This window comes from Pseudoliparis swirei, chromosome 15 (genome assembly GCF_029220125.1).
Source record: "Pseudoliparis swirei isolate HS2019 ecotype Mariana Trench chromosome 15, NWPU_hadal_v1, whole genome shotgun sequence".
Lineage (NCBI taxonomy): Eukaryota > Metazoa > Chordata > Actinopteri > Perciformes > Liparidae > Pseudoliparis > Pseudoliparis swirei.
In genome coordinates, this window is record NC_079402.1 from 12239010 (window position 1) to 12264029 (window position 25020).

Genomic DNA, 25020 nt, shown 5'->3' on the forward strand with positions numbered 1-25020 from the left:
CCTAAAGCACATTTTGGCTAATTTATATAAGATCTTCTTTGTATATACCTTATATATAAACACACGCAATTCACAAAACGTGCTTTGGGTAACCCTTGTCTCTTCTTATTTAAATCAGTATAATACAGAGGAGCTGTCCGTCAGTCAGTATTCCGTCAGTAATCCCAAATCACGTTTATGATTATATCAAATTATTTGGAAATAATTAAAATATGTATAACCATTAACTAAATGTTCTAATCGGCTTAATGCTCGCGTATCAGTTGTAGGTGTATGTAATAAGCTGCAATGCTGCCAGCTGAAGGGAAACCATTGCCAGCGTTTCAGTGCACGTCCTACTCGTGTAGCGCTACAGCAGGGCGATTTTGCGCGTTCCCGTGACTCGCCATAGAAAACAAAGCTGAACGTCTCCCATAACAGCTCGGGGTGCAGACTTGAGGAATATCTGAATTTATTCTGGATATATCATGCTGGATATGGATTTGCACTGGGTGTAGCATCGTTGGAGACCAAGCCCTCACGGCTGGGGTGACGGCAGGACATTAGCGAAACTGACGAATATAACATCAGTGGGTTTTTTTTTTTCTCGGGGTGCTTTGTCTTGTCCACCGAACGATTGCAAACCATCATTCCCATTGCAATTTGCAAGATATCCAGCTAGTGACTGCTAGCTGCCTGCCGGAATGTATCGTCATGTTGTCACCTCAAAGTAACTGCTAGGACGTTGGATTGTGAAAGGATACGCAGAAAACCTCCCCGAGGTCCCATCGGGTTGTCACCGGGACCTGAATCTGTGTTCGCCACAGTCGCGGAACCCGCTGTTTTCGGCGACATGGCGGAGCAGGGCTACTCATCCTGGTGAGTGCGCACAGGCACCGCGCTACCGATTCGTAGTAATGTTAGTAGCTACCGTGCGTTAGCCGCCGCCGCCGCGCGATATAGGTCACTAACCCACCACACTGTATTCCTCACACTTCACGGAAATGCTCTTCACACAAACTCCTTCTGGTGCATTTATCACCGCGCGGCGTGTAAAATGTCACTAATCCCATGTCACCCCTGCAGCTGTGATGTTGCTAACGGCTAACTGGTTAGCTGGCTGCGGCTAATCAGCTTCACCAGCTGACGCTAAGCTAGCTCCCCCTTCTATTGCGAGCTAGCTGCCGAGCTAACGGCTTGATAAGCATGTTCACCAGTCGGCGGAGGACCAGCTGGCGAACGTCGTCAGTGCGATGACACCGCATGCCAGCGTCGAGCCGAGTAATGCACACTCTCTGTGCCAGCGGATCGGCGTTCGCTGCTTTGGATGGCTAGCATTCGTCGTGGATCCACTGCACACAATAACAAAGGTTCCGCCGTGGAGCTAAGCTAGCTCACTGGCATCGCAGTCGTGTGCAACAAATGCCCGTTTTGAGCGTGAGGTTGGCATTTGTGACACAAGACAGGGTGTCACGAAAGATGTGTGCTGAAATATGAGGTGCACCGACTTGAAAACAGGTGATGGTTGTAGTTTAATGGCAGTGCTTGGTGAGGAATGGATGAAAGGAAGCCAGACGCAGATGATGTGATCACTGAAATGCGTTGCCCCGTGAATTAATATGTCCTGACTTTAGTGAGGCCTAGTTAATACAATTGGATAAATTATGCTGGTTTGATCCCAACTACACGGGTTAAATGTTGCCATAACGCGTAAAGCAGCATCGTCTTATGTATCCAAGAGCAGACGAGGTTCATTGAATGGTGGAGGTCCACATAAATGCTGTGTTTTGATCTTATGGGTTTTACCGAAATGTCGTAATGTCATTGTGAATATTTGCTGGAAATACCAGTGTTTTTCCAAGTACATGTTATGCCTTTTTTTTGGTTTCATATCGGGTTACCAAAGCATGTTCTGCTATTGAGGTTAACATTGTGACTAATATTTTTGACTTACTAGTTTGCATAAAAACACTGTCATAAAGCTGCACTTTTGTGGAAATTGCTCTTCACTTTTAGATGGTTGTAACAGTTTCCAGGTTTGGAGAAGTTTTGGAAAAATAAATGAATCTCCCAAATTTTTTTTAAAGTCATGCAAATTGACTTCAATAAAACCTGTATAATAGCGTGTCTGTGCTTCCGTTAAGTCACTGACAAAAATCTATACTGCTTGATCTAATACATAAATGTTTGGGCAGAGCATTAGATGTTGCGTTTTTCTGTGGGCCAACGCCAGACTACGATTCTTGTTTTTCACAGACGTTTTAGAGAATGTATGGTCATTCAAATTAGCCTCAAAGCCAATGGAAAAGTCTTTGTAAAATGTATATTCACCTTGAGCAATGGTTAAAGGTGGCGAAACAGCTGAAGCTTATATTCATGCTTTAATTTAGTCACACTTGCTTTTTTACCACTGTGTGCAGACTCAAGATAGCGAATGTGGTCAAATTACTGCCCAACTTTTTGCACTTTATGTCAAGATGCAGTCTTTGAGCAGTGTCACATGATCGGTTGCATTATTTATTTAATGTCCTTAAGTTAAATTTATTTCAAAGGTATTAGGTTGTGAGCTAGTATGTGTATTTCAAGAAACAATCTGACATTCAGCGCATTAATATAGCAGCAAACAGCTATAGTGGAGTTATGTCTACTGGAGCAGAGAATGATGTCACTCTCACTCTGAGGTGGTATCCTTGCTACTTTTTGCTTTCCTTTGTTTGTTGACACTTTTTGAGCATGTTCATGCATGCGAGCGTGCCCCACGAGCTTCTCACTGCTCTCGTTTTGGCGGTTACAGCTAATCACGCCGTCCCGACCGACATAGTCGTTGTAAAAGTGTCGTACCCACCCGTAGGTTCCCCCTCAGGTAAACACTGTTAGCTCTGTCAGCATTTTTGAGGTAGTGCTGCTCGAGCGCTGCCATGTTGGGAGCCGCTGAGTGGCAATGGAAATGCTCCCCGTCTTGAATTATGTTCCTTCAAGACTGCAAAACTACATCTTCAAATATTCTCATGTCTCAGTATGCAGAAGTGTAAAACCCTTGAAACACAGCATTTGGTGTGGTGGGAAAATGCTCCTGCTGTTGCATCTAACTTCACCACTTCCATATTTCCGGCTCAGTAGTTTGTCTATTACCAACATCAGTGTGGTAAAGTAACCTAAAGTTTCATAACTCTTTTCTATTTTTTACCGGTTTTCAAATGAACAGGTGGCAGTTTTATATCCTCGGTGAACACAAGTTGTTTGAAAATGTTACCTCTGTCAGTTGTCTGTTTTTGTTCCACATCGTAAGCCATTGAACGCAACCCAGAGCTTCCATCAACTTGGAAGCAGAAAAGGTACAAACATCCAAGAAGTTGTGACGTACCCCTCACTTAAGTTCTGCTTTACAAGCATGAAAAACAATAATGCATTTTTGAAACAATTACATTAAGCGATCATGGACATAAATAATATAATTAGTTGTACGAGTGTTACTTGGCTAAAGCAGGTTTCTGAAGATACAGACCTAATGACATTGCGTGTGCAGGCAGTTTTATATTTGTCAAACGCCTGCCTGGATGACTGGCCCAAAAATAAACCACAGCCACACCTGTTTTGGTACACCTGGTTCTGTAGGTATCTTTTTGAGAGCTTGCCAGCTGGAGTCTGATAACGTGTTCAGCAAGCTGCAGGTCGCTTTCTTGCAGCTTGCTTGAGTCCAAACCATCACTAGGTGGCTTTGTGTTATCGTCACACACAGCTATTTGTTAATGGAGTTGTTTTCTCCTAATTACACGTCCTCATGTTCAGTTGTGCAGCGTTTCAGGTACCTTGTGCAAGTAAGAGCCGACCTTTGCAGTTATCTTAGCGTGTCCATCAAGGCAAATGACAAATGCAGTATGCCACTCCTCTTTGTATTTCGATCTGGGAAACATCGATCAGTCTTGCACTTGTTGGTGCAATCGCATGACAGCTTTTAATGTAGTTATTTGAAAGGGAAAGAAGAAATTAACTTGAGTACTAAAACATGTTTTGCCTGAACATGTCATTCACAACTTGTGCTGCAAAGGAGAGAAGAAAACATCATATAGTGAAACTCCTCTGCCCACAGTGCCAGCTGAAGTCTTAACTTTGAACAACCACATCAATCATACTGAAAGTTTAAATGTCGGCCTCGAAATGTGTGTTTCCCACAAATGATGTAGGTTAATCTTGGCTGAATATAGTTCAAATGTTGCTTCAGAAAATGTCAAAAATAATGACGAATACTCACAAGAAGGTTTGCAACGAACTGATGAATTGATTGTTTTAGCACTCGTCTGTCAAAGTGAATTTTGTGGATTGTACGGACGAATGATTTGTACGCTTGGCTGTCCATGTGTGGAGAACATCCTTTGATGTACTTTTACACGCGTGATCCTGACTGTTTAGTATCACAAGCAGAAGCAGAGCATGTTAAGTGGCAAACTCATCCCCGCAGCCTGTTTTGACTGCCTTTCGAATCGTTGTACAAGCTAATCTCGGTTTGTTCAAGTGTGCAACGTTATTAGCAAATGTGTCAAAATATTTGCCATCAACAACAATAGTTTTTCTTCATTTGAAATTCCAGACAGTCTTGAGTTAGAAGAGCTCGTTTGTGTGTTTTGCTCCGTCATTCCTGTTATTACCTCAGAATACATACACACCAGAGGGGGGTGTGGTCACTCCGTTACTGTAAAGCCAAACATCTCTGAGGATATTGTCCAGAAAATATTATCACACTGATTTTTATAAAAGTTTGTCAATCTTGTTTATTATTGATATCCAATAATATAAACATGCGATCATAACTGGGGGAAAAATGCCTTTTTATTCATGAATTCTAGAAATATTCTTCCTCAATAAACATGGTTATTGAGATCTTGGCCTGTAATCCTATTATTTAGACTTGGCATGGTATAATCTAGATCAAGATCTGCCTTTCTAGCCAAAGGATGTGATGTTGAATGTGGAAAATATTGACTTCAGCACATTCACTTTAGACCATGTCTTCACATATAATTAACATAAATATCTAGTGTAAATGAGCCTCTGTAGCCTTTTTCAATGAGAATGTTGTACAGCAAAAATGACCAAAAGCACCGTCACATCCAGTCTCTCGCGGCAGTGTATTTTAACTATATTGACAACTAATGCTGCCGTGTTTGGCTCAGAGCACTCATTGCTTTGTTGGAATCTGACAGATTTCTGAATACCTGTTGCATTCATCTTGAAAAGAAACGCCACTTAAGATTAGCCGTCAGAATTTGAAAGCCTAAATAGTTTTGATTTTGACATACGGGGCGGGGGGGGGGGGGTCTGATGCATCTTGAGCCTGAAAATGGTCTTTAAATAAAATAATTAAATCTGGTCCTCCAGTCTTGAAATTGAGTTGCAGCTAATATAGATATGTATTACCTCAATTGCGGAGAGACATCATTCTGCAGGGCCCAACCTCCACATGCCATTGTCATTCTTTTCTATTCATTTCCATGTTGAGACCTTATCAACACTCATTCAAATGAGGGGGAAATGCCACAGTGGTGTGTAAACACACAGCACAGCAGCAATGCGGGGGAGGTGTACTTATTTTTAGAGAGGCAAAAGGGTAATTGTTGATCACAAATGACATTCCTGTACCTGAAGGATGTAACCCATTACATCCATAATTGGATGAGAAAGTGGAGGCAGATAAATGTGAATTCCCTGTAGGAGGTCCAGCGGCTACTTCAACCAGTGGCTCCTGTAAACTGGAGTGAATAATAGTGCGTGAAAGTCAATATATATGCAAAATCTTCCATTTTGTTTCTCCGTGCGTATAATCTGGTGAGAACTGAGTAAGATATTATAATAATTTTTAAATCCATGCCTCACAGGACGGCATTTGTAAAAGCCTCCATTGTGGGCCTGGTGACCCTTAATGGTTATTCATGCAACTGGCTTGACGGAGGACGGTATTGGAGTCGTGTTATTGAAAACCTCGTCTGTCCGTGAACAAGGACGTCTTATGGCACTTTGGGCCGCCATCCAGCCCGCAACAGTCCGGGATTGTATTATCGTTTAAAATGTTCCATTCATTTATCTCACCCATGTTCCACAGGCCGCTGTGCGCCGAATTCAGACGAACCAGTTCGATGCTAGAATATGAATGAGGTCCGTGGTGGATTAGACGAGCCGTCTATCTGCCGGCTGTGTTGACGGTGAGGCAGTGACATCGTTGGGGTCTGTGTGTCGAAGAGCAACGCCGGCTTCTCAATCACTGCCTTGATGCTTCAGGCCAAACGGTCTCACCCGCGTAGTTTAGTAGTTACAAAAAAGAACCATCGTGAACTGCATGTTGCCCCTCAGCTGCTCCACACCCTGTCGTCATTCCTCTACCTCTGGATGAATGAAAGGAGACGGGAGATTCTTGTTTTCTGTCCCCCTCGGCATCACAATGAAACCTGTGAATTCCTGCGTCACATACGCACCAGAATGAAAAACGATCAGAGCGCAGGGCCTTGTTATGCGAGGTCTGTTGTCGCGGTCAGTACTTGAAAGAGAACTCGTAATGCAGCTCGGCGATCCTCGGAACTGAAATAGTTCTCACTGTATGCCAGCAGAAAATGGCCGAGTTAAGTTGCGGGTCCTGAAATTTCTACACATCAGTAATAGTGCACTTTTATTAACTTGTTTGCGTAGAATCCAAATGAAGTAACTTGTATTGACCAAACCAAAATGTGTTTCCTCATGAGCCCCGTTCAGACCATGATGATGGGCATAACCAGGCTTTTCTACATGGTTGTTGAGCTTTTCCTTGTGTAGGTATGTTGTGCATTTCTATCTTACCATGAGTAGGTAGAAATTCAGATCTGTTTTTATCAATGTACAGGGTTAGTACGGTCATGGAAAACCTGGAAAAGTCATGGAATTTTAAAATGGCCATTTCCAGGCCTGGAAAAGTCATGGAAAACACTTAAATCATAAAAGTTTTGGAAAAGCCATGGAAATTTGTTTAAATCACATGTTCAGTTACGCCGAGTTTGAAATAATTAATATATTTTTTTAAAGAAAGACGCTCAAAATATAAGCCAGCGATAGCTCTCAATACGCAACATTTTCTACAGTTTTCATGTTTATACCGAGATTTCAGTTTGGTCATGGAAATTTGGTTTAAAGTCATGGAAATCCATTGGTCAAAATGTGTAAGAACCCTGAATGTAAATAAATCATTATACCTTATGTTGCAGAGGAAAACCATGTGTATTCACTGTATGGTAGAAGAAACTGTTACAAATGTTTATTCAACTCGACTGATTTTTTCAGCACTTTATCTCGTTGTGGAACAAATATCACGTGAAGCCCGTTCAGGCAGAGATGACCGGCCTCCACTCGTGACCGTTGTTCCTTTTTGCTCATGTGGTTTTCCTGTGCGGTGGATTTAAAAAGACTGTCCCTCTGGCACTTTGCACCCTGTCGCTTTGGCTCTCTTAGTGTCATTTATTATTCTTGATATGATAAACACTCAATTATTTATTATATAGTGAGCGGGAAATTCTGCAATCCAACATTCACTTGTTGAGCCAAACTCCACCGAATGTATCTGCGCCTTGCAGATGTGAGAGCTTCTGAAATCTGCTACGGAGCCCTCGAAATAGTCTGGAGTTTGTAGGGAGTGTAACATTTTACAATTGAAACATATGTGTTGCTCTGTGAAGGACAAAATATGCAATAATAATTACTTGTTATCGGCCAACATTCATCAATACAATATATCTGCGGGGTAAAGTTGGCTGGTCCGTCTTCCTCTGGCGTCGTGTTGTCCAAGGGCACTTTGTATCAAATCCAGGATTGTTAGAAAATGTAACATATCTTGGCCCCAGTTTTATTTGTCTTATTACAATGGAAATGGGGGGTGTTTTATCGTGAGCATGTTCCGATCATGATTTTTGGGGACAATTGGTTCGAACACAGATCACTGGATCTATGTGAAGCCTTGTACTGAATACTGAATTAAGACATTTAAATAAAATGACAATTACAGATTTAGCCAATGCTTATTCTAAAGAATAGAAGGGCCTCGGCGCTTAGGCCAGCCGTATGCATCTGCTGATAGCTACTACATGTCAGCGCTTGATGCATTGGTGCTTTATAGGACCCTGATGAAATCTGGGGGGAGGTGGGGATAACATTATTAGGGGTCACTGGTTGGTTTTTTAAACTCCAGACTGCATTCCTCACCCATGGCCAGAGAGTTTGACAGGAGACAGGCAGGTCAGCATTGGGGTCAAATCTGGACCAGTCGCATGAAGCCACTTCACAATGCCAGGCTTGTCTTTGCCCTCAGAAAAGGCCTCCGTTACAAGGTTGCAGGACAAGTCCACGCTGCGGCAAGGCCCCAGATCATAGTTGGTGCTTAAATGCAGCGTCAGCATGCAAGCTAGAAACCCGATTACATTTGGCAATAATATCATTTTAGGATAAATTAGATATGTAATGTTTACAACCGCAACCTGTATGACTTCACTAGTAGGTAGACGATCAATAGAGGAAATTACAGGGTGGCGGGCGGAGATTTCAGGGTGACGGGGCGCCACCCTGTTATAATGGTAGGGGAAACACAATATATATATATAATATATGTGTGTGTGTGTATATATATATATATGCATGCTGTAGAAATGGGATTTTTTGAAAGCCATATTCATCAAGTCCATTTTGTCTCTCCTGGACCAGAACGAAGATGCCACCATCTTTAGTGATACTTATTGTTAACGGCATCCCTTGGACAAGGACTTGCATTATGATGTCCCTCATCAGCGTCTGGTCATTTGGTCTCGTCTTTCTCACAATACACAACAACAGATTGCAAAGGGATGATGTAGGCCAAGAAGAATTCAGATTATTTTTGGGAAGTCACTCAGTGAATGATAAAGCTTCACCATTGGTGAGACGAGTGTTGGCGTTTCCCCATTGGCCATTGCTCTTTCAAAATAAATGTGCTTGAATAAACAATGTTTCCACTGGTAACGTCTTTACGTCTGTGTTCGAGCAGCAGATCCACTTCCTCAACACATATGTCCTTGTTGTTGCTGTGCAACACTTTAGTTTCCACGGCTTCCAACTCTCAAGCACAGACCGTGGCACTCAAGCTATTTCCGTTTTTGCATCCTGGATATATACGTACATGCGTGTGACAGCTTACATGCACACGCATATAGGGTTGTCACGATACCAAAATTAGAATTTTGATACGATTAGCTGCCATAAATTTCAGAAATACCCGATACCTACGATACCAGAATTCGATACGATACCAGAAATACGATACGATACTGGTATATTGATCTATAATAGTAATAAATAAAACATCTGTATGGTTCCCTTTATATCAGCTTGTTCCTGCCAAGCTGTTTAAATACTTAACAAATGGCATTAATATTAGTATTAGCCTACAGCAAATTAAAACGTCATGGTGCCATCATAGCATTGATTATCCACGGCTATGTCGGCCTTTTGTCTATCTGACCAGATGACTACATAATTCCTTCAGTATGACCAATCGTAGAGTTCATATTTGATCTTAATTCATGGAATAATAATTTTTCCTGAACTAAAAATAATTTGCTTAACATCCACCAGCATGTAGCCATTTTGCGTCAATTGTTTCCTTCCGTCCACGTGGGTGCGTGGTGGCCTCGTGATCATACGGGCGTGTCGTCATACTCGGCTAAGGCTACTCGTGTTAGGCTGTTTATGGGCGAGCTCGTTTACGATCACATTGCTTACCGGTCGTTCTTTGAACCCTTTGAAAAGTTTGGGGTGTCCGTCTGAAAGGTTTAGCAGGCGGGTCTCTGGATGTCAGTGGGCTTTCCTTCACTGTATTGTAGCCAAAGTACTTCCAGATTTAACTTCTGGCATCTTTTCTTTTTATTACGAAAAGCCGAGGACTGTCGGCAAAAAGCTCCGTCACTTGACGCCATGTTATCTCCCCAGCTGTGCGCTCTCTCAGGGCGCCGCCTGTGGGAGCGCACAGCTGCCCTTAGGGATGGGTATCGTTTGGGTTTTTCCCGATACCGGTGCTAAACCGGTACTTTTAAAACAATACCGGTGCCTAAACGGTGCCTGAACCGATACTTCTTTTTTTTAAACGCACAATGAGGACATTAAAAACCTCTTTGGCCATATTCCCTGTAGAAGCCGTTATCATGGAGCACTGACAAACAACGGATATCAGACTGTTAACATACACAATATATGTTCTCCATTATATGATGTGCTATGTATTGTCATGTGCAGACTTTATAGGGTTAATCCTGTCACTGTGTTGATGGGCAAAGACAACAACCAATCAGAGGGACTGAAGATGACACGTGACAAATAAAGTTTTGCTTCTGACAGCGAGAGTTCCACTGAAACAAAGTGACGCCCCACGGTCTTTATTCCTCCGTCATTATATTCCCGGTAACACCGGGTATACAGGACTCTCAGAAAATTAGAATATTGTGATAAAGTTCTTTATTTTCTGTAATGCAATTAAAAAAACAAAAATGTCATGCATTCTGGATTCATTACAAATCAACTGAAATATTGCAAGCCTTTTATTATTTTAATATTGCTGATTATGGCTTACAGCTTAAGAAAACTCTAAAATCCTATCTCATAAAATTTTAATATTTCCTCAGACCAAGTAAAAAAAAAGATTTATAACAGCTGAGTGTTTGTTAAGGCTCAGGAAACCCTTGCAGGTGTTTCGAGTTAATTAGACAATTCAAGTGATTTGTTTAATACCCTACTAGTATACTTTTTCATGATATTCTAATATTTAGAGATAGGATATTTGAGTTTTCTTAAACTGTAAGCCATAATCAGCAATAAATCAGAATAAAAGGCTTGCAATATTTCAGTTGATTTGTAATGAATCCAGAATGCATGACATTTTTGTTTTTTTAATTGCATTACAGAAAATAAAGAACTTCATCACAATATTCTAATTTTCTGAGACAGTCCTGTACAGCCGGGATCGCTGTACACCAACACATCTGCTAGCAGACTGTCACGCTCGTAGCTCAAACATGGTTATAATGGCTAATTTATTATTTATTGGCCTACTTTTATGAATGCAAGACTTGCAGTCAACGTTACGGTACTAATCTGAGTTCAGGCTGCTCGTCATCATCGGTCTCCACGTGTTCAGGGGAACCGATGACGGTCTCCCCATCGCGTCCAGCCTGACGCCGGTGTGCTCGACACGGGTTCACGCCGTCACACACGGCGCAGCCTCCGCTGTCAAACTTAAATATGAGAGGCTCGTAAACTGCTGACAGGGCGGAGTCACCAGAGAAGTTCACAACAATAGTTTTTTTCAATTTCAATCGGCTCAGGCACCGGAAAGAAGCACCGAAATGTGCGTTGCGTTTCGGTCCGGGTAATACCGGTTGTATTGGAACCGGTACCACATTGGCACCGGTTTCCGGTACCCAACCCTAGCTGCCCGCCCCCTTGCAGTCAACGCGCTGGGCAGCATGTCAGGGATCTGTGCGTATCGATACTAAAAATATGCAAAACCGTATCGTTTTTAGTGTCGGTACACCGTGCAACCCTACATGCGTATTAATGTGCTGAGAAAAGTGAAACTGATTAGCCTCCCGCCAGGTGTGTAGCAGTTTCATGGCCAGGCTTGATTAGCGCACCTGGGACCAGTCGGAGCACATTTTAGGCTGGTGCATGAGAGGCTGTTCATTGGACGGCCAATCCCATTCATTACGTTTACCCCGTTAATCACAGAGCGCTCCCGGACTTGACGCACTGATGGTGCCAAGGAATCCTGTGGAGTTTTCCTGAGGGGAACTTGTTGTTGTCTGGGACAGGAATAGTCTTCAAGTTTTAGTTTTAAACCCGAACAATCTCTGCCTTCAGATGGCTGTAAAGGAAAAGTCTTTGGTATAGTACCACTAACGTTCAGGACAGACATACCCTTATTCTTAACTCGCTGGTATTAATGCTATGAGAAGTTTGAGGAGTGCATGATCATGTTGTCGAAATATTTCACATTTTGTCAAACTAATTAACCGCACTGACTGAAAGAAGGCAATGACACTTTAAATGAGTATAATGGGACCGACATGTATTTGCATATCTCAATAATGATACATATCACAGTATAGCATGTTCCTCATTATTTAATAGTTTATTAGAAATAACCACATGGTAAAGCCTATTTTTAAACTGTTTTGTGAATTAAATACTTGACAAATACAAAATATTGTTGGAGATATTGCCTGTAGAGACGTCTGCTTTCTCTCTGAGTTTGGGACAGAGTGAGTCGGAGCGGCCCGATGCTGGGCAATGATTGGCTCGTTGCATTCAAGGGGCGGGACATTGCAATGGGTCAATTGACTTATGCGTTCATGACTTCAGGCATTTATTTTTGTTAAGTACATTTATACCTGTGTGATGTTTCAGGTCAGGGTCTTGTTAGTTTTTCATTAAATATATAATACAAACCTATACATTCTGATTCATAATGTTTAATACGGATTAAAACTCAACTAATAATAATAATGGTACAAATTTAGAAAGCATCTTTTATAAAAAGCAAGATGCTGTACATTATAATAAATACAACATTATGTGAATATAAGAATTGATTTCTTCTTTTGAATTGCATGTCTTTCAATGTAAATTTTTTCAACCAAAGCTATTTGATGATTATTAATTATATATATTTATATATACTCCCAAATTACATCAAAAGGCCCAGTTAAGATTTAGAAGACAATATTGTTGTTGCAAGAAGAGGACCCCCCCTCCCCCCTCTTTGTAGAGAGTTTCCAATGTGCCGAGAACCATACGGGTCACATTTGCTGATATCAGGGGAATAAAATATATATAATATCTTTGGCTCTATGCAACACAGCATTTTCTTGAAGTGGGTGGTATCAATGTGTGTGTTTTCTTGTAGATAGCCACTGAAAAAAGATTTTAAAGTCTTCTAGTTTTATCATTTTGACGACGGTGATTATAGTGGAACAATTAAATTGAGCTGGTTCAACCCACTTCCCCATATACAGAAGGCACAGGTCCGTTGGCCGTTATATACATTGTTAAATGCTTACTGTACTTAATCTTAATTCCCGAGTAACCATTGTCCACACGCACCAGTTGTGTTGCTTGGAAAGGGCTTTTCTGGCTGCTTTGAAGGAGTTAATGTAACTCGTGTACCTGCAGACATTCAAAGTGGAGGTTGTAGGATTGCTAAAGCTGATGTGAGATTGTCAAAGTGCAGCATCTGGAATCATTGACTACAATTATCGTTGGCATGCTAGTCTTCAAAAAAGAGGAAGCAGCGTATTAACGAGGGCTTTAAGTCTCGCAGTCCTTTCACAAGACCATTTGTGTATTTAAGGCTGATTCACTTGTATTTTCTATTTTTCTGTTCATCCGATGTTGACGAAAGTGACTTCTGTAAAGTAGAAATTAAAGCCATGGTTTTTTTTCAGTTTATCAATGGAATGCTAATAAATAAACTTGTGATGTACTAAACATTTACCAGCAAAGCCAGTGTGTACTTTTGTCTCCAGTATTGCAAGGAAGGTGACGGTGGTGTTTACTTCTCTCTGTCCTCTTTAGGGCGTACTCCCTAATTGACTCCAGCCAGGTGTCCACCTTCCTCATCTCCATTCTTCTCATCGTCTATGGCAGCTTCAGGTGAGTCTCTAAATAAACAATCTTCAGCTGTCTTCTTTGCACACGAGCAAGGACCCATACTCTCAAATGTCATCATTTCCACTTCATCATTTTATCCCATTAGACATTTGTGTGATACTAAGTCATAATTTGTGTATTAATTCATACGTACCAAAAAAAATGCGCCCAATGTTTTCCCAGCCTATCAGGGACAGAGGATGGATGCGAACTTCATCTTTTTGTCCGGAGGAAGTCACATCCAGTCGAACCTCAGCTCACATTCACAAAAATAGACCAGACAACCCAAAACATATTGCCTTTAGTCACGGCTGTATTAAAACGAGACCTCTTATTCTCACACTTGCATAATATTAGTGGACGAAAACATGCATCAGTTTGGTTTTTGTTTTGCAAAATCTGTTGCAAGTTTTGCTTAATTTGAATAGAAACGTGACCAACGTGATGTTCTGGGATTCAACTCTGCACTGTGAGATGTTCCCAGTGTGAGACAGTTTTAACAGCAGATGTGTTTTTCTTCATCATAGCAGGAAAAGCAAAAGTGTAACTAATAACATTAATGCTCTGATAATGAATGTTCTATTCAAGTGTCTCTGTGAGCCCGCATGCACGACACCAGGACCCTGAAACTGAAGCGGCTAAAAACAATTCAGCCATCATTCATTTCATTATTGACTTCTGTGTTTTTCCTCCTGTGACATGTCAAAATGTCTTCAGTAAAATCCCTGTAAAGAGGGAATACGCATTAACCTTAACTAATGAATTCACCTAGAATAAGTATGTTTAACACACGTTCTCTCTTTACCTCCCTCCTGCAGATCATTAAACATGGACTGTGAGAACCAGGAGAAGGATAAAGACGGTAACCCCATGCCAGGTTTCAACAACGGCACCAACAACAGTGAGTGTATGTATCTTTTATATTTTTCCACACACAACAAATAATTTTCTTTGAGTTTTCAAGAGCTAACTTATGTTGTTTTGTGTTGCAGGTATTCAGACTATAGACTCCACACAGGCCCTGTTCCTGCCCATAGGCGCCTCGGTGTCTCTGCTCGTCATGTTCTTCTTCTTCGACTCGGTACAGGTGGTCTTCACCATCTGCACGGCAGGTGAGAGCCGCGCATAACACAAAGCGGCAGGAGAAATACTTTAATACGGCGTCACGTTTCTGTTCAGTCGTTCGACGCCGGGGCAGCATTGAAACTAAAGACTGTTGGCTGCCCCGTGGAACTGACAGAACGTGTCTGTGCTGAGCGGTGAGTTGTGCTCGGCCTCTGGTTTCACTGCTGTGATTTGTTCTTCTCTCCTCAGTTCTTGCAACAATTGCATTTGCATTCCTCTTGTTGCCAATGTGCCAGTATATGACCAAACCCTGCTCCCCACAGAACAAGTAAGGAAGTCATGTCAACGCTGTGCGTCTCGAAGTCTCGTCTGTTGTTGCTCAAACTGCTTCAGGCTGCTTCAACAAGGCTTCAGCATAAATCAGCTTCCTGTCAATTACAACTGAAACTGTCTGCACGGCCTTTTCATACCAGTCAATAAGCCAATGTCGGTTCATTTTTTGTTTACATACGTTATACAAAACATTTGTAATAGCCGCCGGTCTCAGGTCATCCAAAGCACGAGGAATCCCCAACAACACAACGCAGCCGCTCGATAACCGGATGCAACGCCTCCCCTCTCGTTACAGATCCAGAGCGTTCTCGTTTCTCTAAACCGTTTGTCTGCTTTACAGAATCGGTAAAGACCCAACCTCCAACCCCAAACCTCTTTTCTACTGAGTGCTATGGTTGTTGTTATTTAGTGTATATATGTTCGTAAATAGAAGCTGCTCAGGTTGTGTTTTGCACATTTATTATTTACTCATCTCCGTCCCCTCGTCATTAAATTTACACCGAGCCTTTTGTCGCTGACGAGTATCCATAAACTACTGGATGAATCCTTTTTATGAATTACGAACATTGTGTGGTGTTCACCGGGTCTCACTGGCTCCACTGCCTCACTTAAAGAGACCTTTGTTCTCGGCTCATCGTTAAGTATGCAAATACTACGCAAGCGTGAAAGTAAACCGCCTGTAAATGTTTGTCTGCACATTTTTCCCGATGACTCATCCTCACCTTCCTGGTGTCTTCTTATGGTGATTCTGTATCATTCAGAGTGTGTCTTATTCGTCTTATTGCAGGATTTCCTTTGGCTGCTGTGGGCGTTTCACTCTGGCGGAGCTCCTCTCCTTCGCCTTCTCCTTATTGTTGGTGTTCATCTGGGTGCTGACTGGACACTGGCTCCTCATGGACGGTGCGTCGCGACTCTTGCCAGTGTTGCCGTCCACCAGAATTCAGTTCCCATCAGGATGTTTCATTTTATTTTATTCATGGTTCCCCAAAAACATATTTCTGCAGCAGGTTGCGCAGAATCCAAAGATTAGTCACATTCCTCTGAACTGCCGGGTGGTGTGTGGTTCACTTGAATTGCATTGTCGGGAGCCATCTCAGTCTTCAATAGAGGCTTTGAGTCTGGACAAAATGCAGTTTCTCATCATGAATCATACAATATGAATATGAATATTTCTATCTTCAGGCTCTTATTGCAGTGTGATGCAACACTGTCGGTCAGCTGCTCACATGTTTTCAAAGTTGCGATCTCAGTGACGAAACGGAGAAAAGTAAAAGTGTATGTGGTTCATTTATTTGACCCAGTTGACTTCGGCATTCTGAACAGTACTTGCAAAGTTCAAACGATTTGAATTGGAAAATGATCCGAAGAATCAAAATGTGATTACAAAATTAAGAAAAATGTGTGGAAGCGTTGGAAACGACCTTTGAGGGCTGTACTCGAGCTTCGAAGCATTCATTGGTATTCAATTTCTAAATGGATATCTGGGTGCTGCACAGCTTCTTTTGTTTAGTTGTTTCAGTGTTAACCCCGTGTTTCTGCACAGTTGCAGATAAACATCAAGTGTCAATGATATTATTAGTTTTATACTATTTGCATCATGTGATCCAAATGTTTCCATTGACTACAGAGGGTTGTCAATTCTGAAAGTCGACATTCATCAGAAGAATATGTCAAATTCACAAAATATTTTCATCTCACACACAATGCTGCTTCAATTTGTATGCGTGAGCGTTTAACCTTTTATTATATAACATTTTACAAAGACTTTGTTCACCCACATGCACCTGTAAACATGGGCTGTCTAGCAGCAATCTAACATCAGCATAACATAAACTAAATATATGCAATGACAATAAACATTCAATGCTTAGTTTTAAAAAATGTAATTAAATCAACCGTACAAGGATGCTATGCTGTGTGTCTCTGCATTATAACCAGTGACATAGTGTAACAGTGCCCCTATGGGTTGCTGTCACCATTACACCTGCTATAGTAAGCGCATGCCACTCTACAGACTCCTCTGTTAACATGTGAAATGCAGCCACTGGAGTAAACATTTACTCTAGATGACTTTAAACACATCATGCATGAAAACCCGCTCACACTCTCATGTGTCACCTCAACACCATCTTGTGACTCATCAGATCATTCCATGTGCACCCAAAGGTCAATTCAGACAGGAGTTTCATCAGAATAGTCTGACTAGTTCATTAGGCCTGTGTGCACAGTAATGAATGTTTCTTGAATAGACTTGATAGAATCAGCTCCGTTTTGCCATTTCAGCTCATTTAAAACTGTTTTACCATCTGGTGTGTTCCCTCTGTGCAGCGTTAGCCATGGGCTTGTGTGTGGCCATGATCGCCTTCGTGCGGCTTCCCAGTCTGAAGGTGTCCTGCCTGCTGCTGTCAGGACTGCTCATTTATGACGTATTCTGGGTAAGTCATCTCCCATCCAAACCGTCACCCCGATCACAGCTGACATCCACAATCAATAAAAGAATGTCTACATGTAATAGCTTTCTATCAAACTTATAACAAAATAGTAATGATTCAGCTTATATTGATAATCAGGGTGTTTTCACTCGTGTGTTTTGTTTTTTTAAACGTACATGAGCCGTTACCTCCCTGCCAGCTCGAGTCTGCTACTTAGGAAGTGACTCGTTTTATATGTTCCAGGCTCAGAAAGAAGTGGGTCGTTAGCGTTGATGCAGTGATCATCCCCGTGGCTGAACGAATACAAGAGAGCCTTCTGCAAAAACCTTCATGAATGTAAATTAAGAAGATAAACGATGAAGAGGAAGGCGAGCATGTTACACGCCATAATTAGGACGATCAACAACTTCCTCTGAGGAATTATAAAACATTCACGTCTAGTAGATTCAGGTTTGAATTATTAGCCATGTTATAACCCGCCCCTATTTTGGATTGCACAAGACACAAAGGCACCAACGCCAAGGGGAACCGGGATAGAAGGGGATTTTATTATGAGGATTTGCATCAGTGGGTTAGTGATTGACAAAGGTGCAAAGTCATGCTTTTTGTTTTTGTTTGTTTGAGTTGTTTTTTCCCCCATAACGTCATTAAACCACTGAACAAAGTAATCAGTTAATATCTAAAACTATGAGCATCTTGCTGCTTGTATTATCTGATTCGTTCACATAATTATACCTTTGTTTGAATAGTTGTGTTATTTCCCCACTGACCTTTTTTATGCTCACATTAATTTAACGTGAGACAATCATGAGATAAATTGGATAAATGATCTCCACCTGCTTTGAGAAGTTGAAGCAGCGATTGAGTCTGATTAAGATATAAATCAGCCACATAAACTAGAGCTGAAACTATTGTTGTGTATTTTTGTTGTGTATTTCATTCAGTCAATCATTGCAATACAATATTATTCTATATAATATACAAAACAACAGAAAGACTCAAAAGGTATAGGTAGAAGCAAAGAATGCTTATATATTCCTATCCAAAATTATTATTGGCAAATAAATCAGATAATTAATATAAAATATAGAACAAATGTATATATATATATATATTACATATACATACGTTTCAATCACACTTATTAATAGTAAAATGTATTGATCAACCAATAAAGTTATTCAAATACCAAACTGGCAACATTCGTCTTCATAAGGTCATGACTATGATGCTTATGTGTTTTATGACATTATGTTTGACAAAATAATTAATGATGAGACATCATTGGCCCCTGGAAAAGTAAGATGTGTCGACATGAGTGGCTGAATTCCTCCCCTCTCTCCCCGCAGGTGTTCTTCTCAGCTTACATATTTAATAGTAATGTGATGGTCAAAGTCGCCACCCAACCTGCTGAGAATCCCATCGACGTTCTGTCCCGGAAGCTCCACTTGGGGCCCGGGTTGGGCCGCGACGTCCCCCGTCTCTCCCTACCTGGAAAACTGGTCTTTCCCAGGTACGACTGGTGGAACCGTGATGGGAAACAATGCAGCGCTTTTTATGTTCTGCTGTCGCTAGAACTCCGCTGCTGGCATGGCTGTCGAGCTCTGGATCCGATTTTACATTTGGCTCAGGATCTACAGAAACCGTGCACATTTTACGATTTATTGTTCTTTCTTTGAACCAAGTTTCTAGTGTTTCTGTATTTTGCCGTCCCAAATGTTTTTCTCCATGTTTTTCCTCCCTGTGCAGCTCCACAGGAAGTCACTTCTCGATGCTGGGAATCGGAGACATTGTGATGCCGGGCCTGCTGTTGTGCTTCGTCCTGCGCTATGACAACTACAAGAAGCAAGCCAATGGGGAAGTGCCTCTGTCCGGACGCATGCAGCGCGTCTCCTATTTCCACTGCACTCTCATCGGATACTTTGTGGGTAAGAAAAGCAATCGATGGACGGATGGATGCGAAAGGTCGCGGCTTTTATCGTGACAGTGTTTGGTGTGTTTCGAGCGGATCCTTTTCGGCCTTTTGTTATGTTGCTGCTTTCCAAAAACACATTTTGAAGTTTCACCTTTCCTTTTCTACTTAAATCAAAGTATAATGTGATTGACGATGATGCGGCTGTGTCTTCAGGTCTGCTGACCGCCACTGTGGCCTCCAGGATCCATCGTGCCGCTCAGCCGGCGCTGCTCTACCTGGTGCCCTTCACCCTGCTGCCTCTGCTCACGATGGCCTACCTGAAGGTACGAGAGGTCAAGGTGAAGCAGTCGCAGCGGTGCACGATTTAGGAGTTGAATTCTTCACTGTTCCTTTGCCAGGACGTAGAGGGCAGTACATATAACTGTTGGATTTTCTTTGCAATGTTTTCAACAGTGCAGCGTGTTTTATATACATTCCTGACTGAAACGATGTCATTCACACATACAGTCTGTTCTATGAGTGGCAACACTTCCTGGTAAAGTGCATCGTGTTTTCCTCTACACTGGTGAACATGTTTCATTTAGTGAAGTGGCTGTAATCTTGATTGTGAAATTTTAAACGACAGATGAAATATCAGGTTAACAACAATCCGCATCGGATTATGATAGTCCTTTAACTTTTGTGGCCTCAAAACTCAGCCTCTTCTTCTGAGACGTCTTTGAAAGTTTCCAGTTGACTGAAGGAACCTGGTCACAGGAGCGTAATTGTTATTTTGACTTCGATAAAAGGTTAAACAGACGTTTTCTAGGCTTGTCAGTGAGGATGCGTCAAGACACTTGCCTTATGACTCGTGTCCAAACTGTGTGGTCCACAGGGGGATTTGCGGCGCATGTGGTCCGAGCCCTTCCACACCAAGACCAGCAGCTCCCGCTTCCTGGAGGTATGATGCACCCTGGGAGAAACGACCCGTGCGGGGAGGACTGCTGATCCTTTACCTTAATTAGAGGGAAGGAGAGCGGGCGCACTCCCAGTGAGGCCATGTTGTCATCACTTGTTCATGCTTTCCGCCAATCTTCTGTGAAACCCCTCAGAAGGACACCCGTGTGTGGATCACAACGCCCCAACACGATTCATTGTTGGTCCCTACATCCTCCCCGTTTCATCGCCACTTCCTCTTTTCTGTTTATTTCCTCTTCATTAGAGCACATCCTGCCTACGCTGTGTTTGTGTGTGTGTGTCCCCCCCCGCTCCCCTTGCTCGCCCTCTCCTTTTCCTTCTCGCTGCGTTGTCCTTCTTTCCCGTTCCTTTTTTCCTCCGCATCTCTGTTTGTCACCGACTCGGATGAACTCGAGGGCCAGGCCTCCCCCCCTTTTTGTGGACTTAGGGTTGTGAGCCATGGCTGGGGTTTATATATATATTTTTTAGCATTCTTGTGGTTATTATTAGTATTATTATTATTATAGAATGATTTAAACAAACTGAGAAGAGGTGGAGCGTTGCAGTGGCACAGGACCGTGCTCGGGAGCAGCGCCACAGTAAAGAAGAAGAGTCCCCCCCTCCATCCGACTCCCTCTTCCTCCCCCTGCTTTCTCCATGTGTCCCGTCGTCCCGCCCTCCGACACTCCCTCCGAGCCCCACCCTCCTCCTCTCTGTTCATCCGCTGTCCCCATTCCCCGCCCTCACAGATAACTATGTATTTTATTTCGAAAAAGTTTTATTCTTGGCATATACAGAAATGCATTATAAATTGTTAAGCTGCCCCCAGCATTTTAGGGGCCACTTCTATTTGTATATATGTGTATTTGCGGTAACTTGAGTTTGTGTTCGGGAGCATGTTGAATAGGGCGGGAAACTGACGCCAGCCAACAGCTGGATTTTGGTAAATTCCGGCTGCCGGTTTCGTCGTGTCAACTGGTGAGCGTCCATCACTTAGAGGTTGTTTTCTAAAGTGTGTTGGCTTGTGTGATAGAAACGTAGCTGATGGATCTTTGGGGAGGAAAAAAATACATCTGCCCCGGCGGCCGGTTGATAAAAAGCTTGTTTCGTGCTCTAGTGTCTCGTGTGTTGGATCAAACGGTGTCATACACACATGACATGTCCAATGGAAACGGTTTGTGTCTAACTTGTAAAAAAGTTACAGAAAACTCAACAGGGGGCAATTTTGTTTTTATCAGTCTTTCTTCGGACAGGTGGAAATGTAAACAGTGTTTTTTTTTTTCTAATAAATGAATGTTGAATTCATTTTAAGGTATGATATGTTACTTTTCATCATGAAACCACATCATACATCATGCTGGGTAATTTCTCTTGTGCACATCCTCAATGTACATGTATTTATGGCCATGGAGACACGAAAAGCATCTGATTTGAGACATTATAAATGTCTGAGCATGGTGGTATCTGATCAGTTTGTATACGTTTTGACAGAAGTCAGTGGAACAGCACAACAGCACATGTCATCTGAACTTCCCCTCTATCGATAAAGACCGTGTGTGTGTGTGTGTGTGTGTGTGTGAGTGTGATCAGTTACGCCCTTCAGAAATCAAAATAGGAAATAAAAGTTCACCCATGAGATGTTTTTACTGTCACCACTTGGTCCCTGGCAGTCTTTTCTTTTTTTTAATGGTCCTTCCACTTTTTTGTGGTGCTTGTCAGTTAATATCTAATGTATACTGGAAAAAGTGTGAGTTATTGCACAGCGGGAAGTCGGAGGGATGTACGGACGATGCAGTTTGCTGGCTTTTTGTTTTTTACTTTTCGATGCTATCTGGCCGTGCATGTTAAATGTACAGTGTATAATTTCTCAGACTGCATCGGAGGGGCCGCGGCAGTTTTGAGTCTCCGCTGGCCGACACGAGGCGCTGGACCTATGAGTCGCCTACAAAGAGCAGCGTGAGTGGGTGGGACAAAGGCCGCAGGTCAGAAAAACTGTGATTGGTCAGCGCTGACCTCCTGTGACTGATTCACAAAGGCTAAATATTATGACCCGAGTGCCGTCAGGTTGGGACACCCGGCCTGCCGCTCAGTGCAGCGGCCTGAACTCGGACATCATGGAACAACAAGGCGCCTTCACCTCTTCATGGACTTGGAAAGAAAATATATAGATTTATATACATAATTATGTGTGTGTGTGTGTGTATATATATATATGTATGTATATACACACACGTATACATATATGTGTGTATCTGTACAGACATAAATAATTGACAACGAAAATGTTTTTTTTTTAATAGAAAATGAATTCCTTCTTACCCCGTTGTTAGTATAATTATTTTTCTTTTTTTTCTTTAGTGTTTTTTTTCTCCTTTTCTTTCCACCTCTTCTCCCCTCCAGCAGAGGATTCCAGCTCTGTTGGTCCGTTGATATTATAGCTGAATGGATTCTGTATAGAAAAAGGGTGGATAAATAAATTAAGAACTGTGTAGTGAATCATGAATCCTGAAGCGCTTGATCTAAAACACGTTGTCTCCTAACCCGTTCCCTCTGCCCTCTCCCCTTCTTTCCTTCCTCGTTCAGGATTCTGCTGTAAATAAACATGACTAACTGTAACGCCAGTGTGTCGTTTTCTTTGCCGCACCGGTTTTTATTTGCTTTGCAGCCACTTCATTTATTTGACAACTATAGCTTGTGATTACTTTTCATATTCAAATAAGCCCAAGTCATTGAAGGTGCCAGTTGCTCCCAACTTTTCAAAAATGTTTTCTTTTGTATGGAATTGTTGGTGATTTCAATAAAGAGATTTCCCCTCTAAACTTCTTAGAGGGTTTCATTTGAACTCACCGTTTGATGGCCAATAACAACAAACCAAATATGTAACCCAATTTGTCCTTTTCCCCCTCATTAATCATCTTACAATGCCCCAGATTTATTTTACGGGGGCCAGACCCTCAGGGTGGGGAAAATTAAACTAATTAACAAAAATAAACTAATTAAAGTAGCTGCACCCTTGACCAGTAAAATGCTGCTCGCACATTGTTGAACACATATTTCTAAAAACAATATGACACACTGTTAATTGTAATAAACTCCCTGCCTCAACAAGTATGAATTGACTTCTATCAAGTACACGGTGTACATAAGATTAACTCAAACCTATAACCTGCTGCCTTGATGAAAACAATTGTTCCAACCAATAATTATTTCTAGACGGCACCTAATGTAGGTGAAATATTTCTAAAACCAACATTCTTTACAATAAATGTAGCTTTAAAAAAGTGTTTAATCGATGTTCTAGTTTTCCAGACTGCATCCGGAAGAGGTTCCAGTGTCTGAAACCGCTTTTTAGGATTGTGTTGTGCATCATACAACATCGGCTTCACTCTTCACCGGCAGTTTGCAGACTGTGTTAATTATACTTTGTCCAGCAGATAGCAGCAGAGCACAAATATCTGAAAACACGGTCTGAGCACCAAATAATGAAAGGCCTGATGTAGTGGCTGTGCCCAAACACACAATGCTCACCATGTTTTATGAATTGAAATCTCAGCAAAGATGATATGCTCATTTTTCCAGAATAATGATATTCAAACAGCGGCGTCTTTAAAGCTAAATGTACAAACATGCAGACCAACCGCAGACGTGTCGAATTCCTGTTTCCACAGCAAGCCTCCTGACATGAGAGGTTGCACAATCAGAACAATAAAAGAAGGAAATCCTCCCTGGAACACGCCGTTAACTGAAGGGAAAGGCATGCGCTCATCAAAGAAAGGTAATTGGTTCCTGCAGCGGGGAGAGGTCTTGAGAGCCTTCGTGGGAAAATGGCTGCCTCAAAGACGCTGAGTCAAGAGTTTGCTGCTGCAGAACGGGAATAACCATCAGAAATGCTCTTCGGTCATATCTGTAGCGCATAGGAAGCCGTTTGTCTGATTCACTTTAGCTGCTCAGTGATAACATCGTTGTGGACAATCCCATGACAAGTATCGTATATAAACGCTTGTGTCAGAGCAGACTTGTGAATGGAGAGCGGCGTAAGGAATGGCACTTTTCTGGAAAATGAGATTACGCTCATTCAGCAAATCCATTCAGCCTCCTGTGAACTTCCAGTGTCGTGAAAAGATACCACGAGTACTCATTTCACATGGCTGTTTCCTCTTGTGTAGCTGAACCCGAGCTACAATCTGTGTTTTCATTCTCAAAGGAGCTGAATCTGAATATTTAGGGGTTCTTTGTTGCTGACAGCCGGACCTGCTGGCTGGCTAGATGGATGGATGGATGAAGTGGACAATGGGGGGGGGGGGGGAGGGATGAGGAGCAGGACACTGGGTGGGTGGTTGATGGGGGGGGAGGGGTCGGGGCAGGTCGGCGAGGTCAAGGCAGGCAGGGTCCACCCCTCTTCACCTATTGGCCAGACCGACCAACGAGTCCTGTGCAGCTTTGAAGCCCTGAAGTGGACAGAATTCCACCACGGCCATGGGGATTGTAGCACGTCATTTGTAGGACATTTTGGCGAGATGGTCCTAAAAGCAGACGGGTCGGCCCACGCTCGTAATGCTCAGAGCTGCTCGTAGACTCCTCTTCCTCCCATTGATCCTGAACTGGGCAATAGCAGCTTCAATCAGCGGGCTCATAGGAGCAGTGTTGCTCCTCATTTAGAAGGAGAGGAAGTCCGTC

At 42.3% G+C, this 25020-nt stretch overlaps 1 protein-coding gene across 1 annotated transcript; it reads left to right on the plus strand.

Annotated features, from left to right (window-relative positions):
• Positions 1–327: 327 nt before the first annotated feature.
• sppl3 (signal peptide peptidase 3) lies at positions 328–22959 on the plus strand. The gene is made up of 11 exons (XM_056432824.1): positions 328–858; positions 13588–13665; positions 14481–14569; positions 14655–14774; positions 14977–15055; positions 15848–15960; positions 17389–17495; positions 18842–19005; positions 19242–19420; positions 19621–19730; positions 20282–22959. The coding sequence occupies exons 1-11, from the start codon at positions 833–835 to the stop codon at positions 20351–20353; spliced, it is 1137 nt and encodes a 378-aa protein (XP_056288799.1). The 5' UTR covers positions 328–832; the 3' UTR covers positions 20354–22959.
• Positions 22960–25020: the final 2061 nt, after the last annotated feature.